Here is a 7,803-nt window from a genome sequence, read left to right as displayed (position 1 = left end):
ACTGGCATTTTCATCAAACTCGTATTCAACAAAACAAGAATGTTTTGCTTGGTTTAATAAAACATACACACAGTGCCATGTACAACAACACTGGATGCCATGCAAACAGTAATGAATGAGTTGTGATGCAACATATACATTATTTAACAATAATCATAGTTCAAAACCTGAAATGACACAGCACGTAAAATCTTTATTACTGCAATCTTATTGTGTTTCATGGAGAGGCTTGTTTAAAATCAGCCAAAATTAAAGTATTTGAAAGCAGCAATGGCATACAATACCTGTCGCACATTTGACAGATGCTCATTTTACAAATTCTGGTCTCAAAGGTGGCAAGCTATACCGACTAAGCTGTACATTTTTACGAAGCACCAGAATTGCATTAGTCTCTACCTTTTTGAATATCGAAAGTTGTAAAACTATATATCCCTACTGTTCATTTGAGTATTTGATATGATAAAATTAATATTTTTGCAATACCAGTTGTAGAGTGAAGCTTCCAGTGTCTAAAACTGTAAGATATGTTAACTTCCACAATATTCATACCTCTTTTTACTGGCTCGCAAAAAAAAAAAAAAAGTACGAGCCTGAATAGACGGGTAATTTTTTGTTTATTTTGCACAACACTTTAATCAGTAAATACACAACAAAACAATATGATATACAAACAACAGGCTTTACACCCATCTAAATTTGCTTATAAATAGAAAACTAAAACATAAAATGATATATCTAATGTTAGCTTCGCCAAATAATCGATATAAAATTTGCCCTAAATTCGGAGTGTGCGTGCGATTATTTTTTTTTTCTTTCATGCTTCAAAGAGTTCAGAAAACCCCTATAGACCACAAGAATAATCATTAAATACACCGTGATGTCAAATCCTCCATTAAATTCTAAGTCCTGCATTTACTATGGTCTTGTTTTTACACAAGTGTACTTGCATTGAGAATTATTAACCTTAGTTGGAGGGGTTATCATGGCGCTAGGTCAAGTTGATCACGTTACCCGTGATCCTTTATTCATGAAATGTGTGGTAAAAGAATCAATTTTTGTGTGGTGACACTATTACAAGCCTTGACTGAAAATAGCCATCCTGGGGGCCGTTTCATAAAGTTGTTCGTAAGTTAAGAACGACTTTAAGAACGACTGGTGATCCTTTCTTGCGCGCTAAATCATCGCCAATGGTGTGTATCATTTACAACAAGAAAGGATCACCAGTCGTTCTTAAAGTCGCTCTTAACTTACGAACAGCTTTATGAAACACCCGCCAGGCCTGTATTCAGTTCATTTCATTCACTTCATGTGCAATGCCCAATAGATTTTATCCTATTCAGATAACCATTATGATGCTATTGAAGCCACGCCGATTTGGAAATGTCAACGTATTATATGTATGGTATTTATGCTGCGGAAGCTATACCTAGGCATAAAATAGGTACTATATTCATGATATTGGCGAAAACTTGGAGTTTATTTCAAATCTCTGAACCTTATTGGGGGATAACTTTGCCTTTAGTAAACAAATTGCGGGGCAAATTTAGATAAACCAATCTCTGACTTTATCATGGCCGTACGTAATATTCATTTCTCGGCGGTACGTGCTGATATAGATTCATGTTAATTAATGTCACCCCCCCCCCCTATATCTCCTTTTTTAATGGAAATTTAAAGTTTTGGCGCACAGAACACCTTTGATGGCATTTTGTGAGAGTTGTAAAAATTACATTTTCTATGTAAATTGGGGGAGGGGAAGAGCCAACTATCCCAACCCCGGGGGCGGCCGAGGTACGATTATAAACTGTGCTACATACATCCATTGTATTGCGTTCTTTAAGCAAGGACATGTATTATGAATATTACGAATATGTTTCATGCTTAAAGCCTATATACATATGTGATTTATCTCTCTCGCATTCTATTCCAAGCTAAGCTATAACAAGTTTTAGTGAAAAACAAGTGACCCGTGAAAAGCTTTTGAATTCACCAGACCAGATTATACTATTATGACAATGAAAGGCATATACTGCAAAGCTGAAGAAAATATGATATAGATTTAGTGAATAGGGAAAAATTACGGTGTGTGCAGATATGCATTCATCACATATGCTATCCCCCATTCCCTCCGCCCTTCATTGTGAAGGTAACAAAATATATGAGCAAAATATCCACGTCAAAAGGCGTTTGTTAATATATATCAGGTGTATATTGTTTTTTTTTAATGTTTTCATGACTGATGCATGACATGGCTTAGAAAAAACAAATATCAATGAACGGAATATCATATATAAAAAGTCGTCATTTTCTTTACTTCAACAAAAGTGAAATTTCATCAAATATCACAATGACAAGATTAGCAATCTTCATTCCAGAATCAACAGTACTTCGATATTTGCTTTTATTTAACGTTAATCATCAGTTAGCTCACAAAATATATTAAAATTTTCAACGAGTATCCATTCGCAACTTTCAACGATTTCGAATGAACGGATTTGTTAATTTTTTTTAAGAAAAACACCAACAATTATAAGAACACATAATTTGCCAAATAATTTTGGCTACCGTTAGATCTGCTATGCCTTTAAGATAGTGGGTGTAATCATGAAGTTATGGGCGTAGTAGCGGCACTCTTTAGGAGGCGTAATGGGTAGAAGAGTGGTCGATATATTCTCCTTCTTAAATCCAGCATCACATAGAGATGGGACCTGAGTTTCCTGTAGAAATGTCAAAACAAAACAAACCTTAAGTTTCACATCCTATATGAAAAAATAATTGATAGTTTGCTGGTTATAATAATATAAGTTCTTCGATTGTATTACGTTAGTCCAAGCTTGAAGTACACGTTCATTTATAGATTGTTAAATATCTTTATTTGAATGGCGTCGCTCTGATCTAAAATTTCGGAATACCTTCTTTACTACGCTAATATGAGTTTAACCAAAATGGTCCTTAAGAAATTTTTTCAAGCTAATTTTTTTTTCAATCTAATCACTATTTAATTAATCTATATGTTGATTTCCAGCCACTTTCGAAGTCAGAAGGGCCCTTATTTGCCCTTAAACTTTTATGTTGACGTCAAAATCAAATCAAAATCAAACCAACGAAACCCACTCGAGACGATCAAAACTATTTTTTTTTCGAATGGCATATCGGTTTGAAATTGATTTCGTTAGTGTGATTTAATGAGATTAAAGTAAATGCGAACTACAGGTGCAAGCACATGTCAATTTATTTATTCTTCTTCCACTTACTCATTCGTATAAATAATTTGACGTGAATCGTCAGTGTATATACCTGAAACATTTGTTGAATGTCTGTATACTTGCTCTTCATGAGCTCTCCCCACGAGGTGAGGTTACAGTATGTTAACACACCGCCTGGTTTCAATAGTCTGAACGCATGATTCTTGATGAATTCGAACTGATGTGTATGCCATGTTGCGTCAGATAGAGGATAGGTGTCGTACAGAATACCTACAGGAATGTAAACGTGATTTGGTTTGAATTATTTTCATCTAACAAATAATGCAACAATATGTACGAATAAGTGAATGACTCTCTCTTTCCGAATATATTATCCCCGTCCGAAGCTTAATCTACCTTTTGTCATTCTGGTGCATTCTCGCATTCAATTTTGGTGATAATTTAGTGCACTTTATATTGCCCTTTTTACCACAATAATTATTACCTTAAGAAATCTGCTTTATTTTCTGCACAAAGTACAGTTTCATCGGCAAAACGTGAATTACTGATATTCACCATAAACAACAGAAAATTTACATCTGTCAAAGAAACATGATTATCGAGACAGTGAAGCACATATTTATGGGTAAAAAAATAAGAGACAATGAATGGCTATGTTCCCAAATCACTAATCCTCTTTTCTGCTTTACTGGTGTTCCAGAGTAAACGTATTCATTTGAAAATAAAGAAATAGACCTTTCACACGCAAAAAAATAAAGTCTTACTATGTATCCGTAACAGAGCTTGTCATCCTATTTGATTTGTATTTATTTCTCTTTTTTGCGGGAGGGGTCTCCTTTTTCTATTTTTTTTCTGCTGACAACACAAAAGTTTTGGAAGCGTTTTACGAAAAAATTACACAAGTACAACATCACTGATATTTCCATATCATATCTACTCAGTTTTATTCACGTCATCAAGCTTTAATGCAATTCGTGCAGCGATGCTCGTGAGGTTGCGCACATTTTTTTCTAAATTTTAAATTCAACCCCAGAACAAATTGCATTTTTTTCCTTTTCAGAATTGTGCATTAGCCAAGTTTAAAGTTTTAGCTACACCTCTATCCCTTAAGATTTTGTTTTTATATAGCAGGCTCGGTCTGGCCATTCGCACTGCCCTATCATGAAAATTGCAGAACAGTGAATTCATCAATTGTGGACTAACAACAAGAATTTCACGAGAAGTCTCTACAGATGGAAAGCGACTGTGGATTCATACCTTTAACCGCCGCCCCCCCCCCCCCCTCTAGTCCAGTTCCCCTTAAAATTTGTTTTAGTCTTTTGCACTTGTTGTTATTTGGTGTCATTCCGAATCTCTTGAAATTATTCTTAAGACACTATCATGAATATAATCATATACCCCCTCCCATATATACTTGTCTACATCAAGGCAATCACCAAACCAAACCATAAAAGGCGTTGTACATCAAAGTGAAGTTCGTGTATATCTTCCTACGGAATAATTAAAATGTTGCATGCTCTCACCATCAAATTTGTTATCCGGTAGCGTAGGCACGACATCTTCCCACATTCCTTTGAGTGGTGTGACGGTATGGGGTTGGGTTTTCCGCCATTCTTCTAAGCGATCGAACACACCGTCATTACATTCGATGATAACGTGCTCCGTAATGGGCGCCTCCTGAATCTTGGTGGCTGCAATGGCCAGGCCAAAACCGATTTCTAGAACACAACCGCCTGAGGACACACAAAGAAATGAGGAAAGGGGTTATAAAATCCAGTTGAATTATATCAAGTTCATTGCATATGAAATACAACTTTATAGAAAAACTATATGTAATATGTCTTGTATCTTTATTTTCATTTATTATCCAACACTTTATTTCTCATCTATTTGTTAAATCCTCAAGAAAGAGCAATTCAAAAGGCCGTTTTCGTGAATTCCGACAGTTTTCCGCGATCGTGGAAAACCACTGTCCCTATAAATATGAGAGTACATATATACATGACTTGTATTAAAAGAGAAGAAATAAACCAAGGTCAGGTACCGAACTATTGTACTACTTGCAGGGCAACAGAAGTCAATCACAAAATATAAAAAAACACAGCACAAATATAAGGAGTGGGTTTCAAAAGGTACACCGTAAGTGCCCCTTTGATAATAGTCCTTGTCATAAAATAAACAGGAGCCATGGAACAGTTTTAAAAGTTCCGTTACCCCCTGTTACCATGCAAAAAGTCACTATCAGATTTTTTTTGTACACGTTTATTGAAAACAATTGGGACCTGAAGCCCCACCGCCCCGCTCCTCTCCGGTTACGCGGCCCCTGATATGCCCCCAAGGAATAATTCATTTTGAACATGATAATTTTTTGAAGTGGTTCATAAGTTTACGCTTGGGTAATCAGGAGGTATTCTTTGCTTGATGAATAATCAGATTTGTGCAAAATGGCTGCGAATCCATGTGGAAGTTGACATTTTCTGGCAGTCACTGGCGTATCGAGTCAAAACTTTTAACGCGGTGTATGGGGTATTCGGTTTTAATAGTTGCGAGCGAACAAACAAAAAAGACTTTTATAAAATGAAAACTTAAGATTTTAAGATAATATCCTCATAACTATTTCATACTTAGTTTGTGAAAAATATTATTTATGAATTTGACTTCTACCCATCAACATTCAATTGGCCTTTCCATATACGAAGTGAAAAAAAAAAGAATGCAGTGTTACATTTTAGGAAGAATGTAAGTGTTAAATTTTAGGAAGAATGTTGAATTGATTATTATGCTAACACAGCTATTAAACTGTTGAGAATTATTGGGTGCCACATGTACATAACTCATAACCTCAGACTGGCAATCATGAAAGGTTCATGCTTCGGGTGAAATATAATCACGCTAGATGATAGACGCAGTGTTAGACTGATCTACCAGAAAATGTGTAGTCTATCGGTTAAAAAAATAAACACTGATAAGATTTAGTTCAGTCTATCAATATCATATTCATCAGGGGCAAACAAATGAGCTTAAGCCTTAACATTTTTAGACTTGGTTATATCATATACAAGTTAGGATTAACTTTAAAATCTTGATTGACATACGTAACTTGGTAGTAACTTAGACCTAGGCTATAGCTGGGGTAGATTTGATCTAACGTTAGACCCAGGCTAGATCTAAAATCACTAGATCTATTCTAAGTTAGTCGGGCATGTCTTAATTTTTGCCCGAATTTTTTATCTAGTAACAAGGCCAGGAAACCTTTGATTTATGCAGATCCTGGATTGGGAGATAGACCCTAATGTTAGTCGTTACATTTAACGTCATATTTACCTGTTAGATCTAGATAATATCGTCACTTCGACAAGGCCATTGAGGATGGGATCGAGTCGTGTAACCGAACTCCTTTCATATTTTATTTGATTACCGTAGGCCTAACGACAGATCTGACCAAATTGTCAAGCCAGGCAAGCGATTTGTGAAACATCACTCGTAATTCTCTTCAAATTGATATTTGTACTTTTTGTTAACCTTAATTGCCAACATTATGAAAAAAACTACGTCTACAGCTTAATATATGTAGAATAGTCTTGACAATGACATCAAAATCAGGTGTTTGCTTTTCAATTACCTTTAGACGAAGCAACTTTAGCTAGCTCGTGCATGTAGGGAGTTTCCCATCTTTCCATAACTGGCTTTCCCATTATTTCCAGGTGCGTGTCTGCTTGGTTAAAATTTGCCATCGCATCATTCCAGCTCGATTTACAGTCCTCACCAGAAGCAAAAATCTTGTCAGCCATGACTACCGAAGATGTCATCATTTCAGAGAAGTTCTCAAATAGAAAATGTTGTTTTTCTTCAGAAAACGATTTTTTAACGAATATTGAAGATTAAGAATTAAGAGAGCTCAGTGAATGAGTTCCCCGATCCAAAGGCTATAGCATGCATATCGCATCAGATCGATCGAGAGGTTAAGCGTGCGCGTCACGTGCGTACGTCGTCGATATTATATTCCGAGTGCTTGTGATCGTGAATGCATGATGTGTAGAGTAGAATCATACAGCTTTGCCTGCATGCACCGTATACATCATGGCAATAAACTTGAACGAGACATCTCTCACTAGTATTATAATTAGGCGGCGCCGCGTCGTGGGAGACGTGGGGAGTCACTGCTATTCAATGCGGGCAATATAATGCCTTTTCAAAATTGATAATGCACATTTCATCATGAGAATAATTACAATCAAAATACCATGTATATACCTTGCCATGCTTGCGGGAACCCTTGTTCCTTGATCTTGCTTGATTAAAAAAATGAATGTATAAAAAAAACATCAGTTCACCTGCTAAGTTGTACATTAATATCAATTCGTTACTGATGATTATGTGATTTTTTTTCATTGAAAAAAAAGTGTTTTCAAGCGACGATCGCACAGTGTATATGGTTCGAAGGGCTTCTATTGATTGGCCTCTAAAAAGTGCGGATGAAGGCGACTAAGATATAATAATAAAAATTAATGATGATAACAATACTACAACAACAGTGACAGCAACACTTATATGCCAAATTATAATGATAATAATAATAAAATAATAATAATAACAA

General features: G+C 35.7%; 1 protein-coding gene across 2 annotated transcripts; it reads right to left on the bottom strand.

Annotated features, from left to right (window-relative positions):
- Positions 1 to 7: 7 nt before the first annotated feature.
- Positions 8 to 7,294, bottom strand: LOC129257300 (guanidinoacetate N-methyltransferase-like). 2 transcript variants are annotated; one of them, XR_010293072.1, is made up of 5 exons: positions 6,829 to 7,294; positions 4,730 to 4,939; positions 3,298 to 3,476; positions 1,271 to 2,717; positions 8 to 1,152 (listed from the first exon to the last, which is right to left on the bottom strand). XR_010293072.1 is itself a non-coding variant. In XM_054895594.2 (4 exons), exons 1-4 carry the CDS (start codon positions 7,016 to 7,018, stop codon positions 2,577 to 2,579), a joined length of 720 nt encoding a protein of 239 aa, XP_054751569.1. In that variant the 5' UTR covers positions 7,019 to 7,294; the 3' UTR covers positions 8 to 2,576. The 2 variants fall into 2 exon arrangements, 1 of the variants encoding a protein (XP_054751569.1); XM_054895594.2 differs by having other exon boundaries at positions 8 to 2,717.
- Positions 7,295 to 7,803: the final 509 nt, after the last annotated feature.

This window comes from Lytechinus pictus, chromosome 3 (genome assembly GCF_037042905.1).
Source record: "Lytechinus pictus isolate F3 Inbred chromosome 3, Lp3.0, whole genome shotgun sequence".
Classification (NCBI taxonomy): Eukaryota; Metazoa; Echinodermata; class Echinoidea; order Temnopleuroida; family Toxopneustidae; genus Lytechinus; species Lytechinus pictus.
Note: the sequence above shows the minus strand (reverse complement) of the source record. Positions and strands in the feature narration are given on the sequence as shown.

Bases quoted from the DNA above. Each gene is read 5' to 3' on its own strand.
- LOC129257300 (XM_054895594.2), bottom strand. From the start codon at position 7,018: ATGATGACATCTTCGGTAGTCATGGCTGACAAGATTTTTGCTTCTGGT. The intron at 4,940-6,828 runs GTAATTGAAAAG...GTGTGTCCTCAG, and splicing joins TAAAGTTGCTTCGTCTAAAG to GCGGTTGTGTTCTAGAAATC. The intron at 2,718-3,297 runs GTATATACACTG...ACATTTCTACAG, and splicing joins ACATTCAACAAATGTTTCAG to GAAACTCAGGTCCCATCTCT.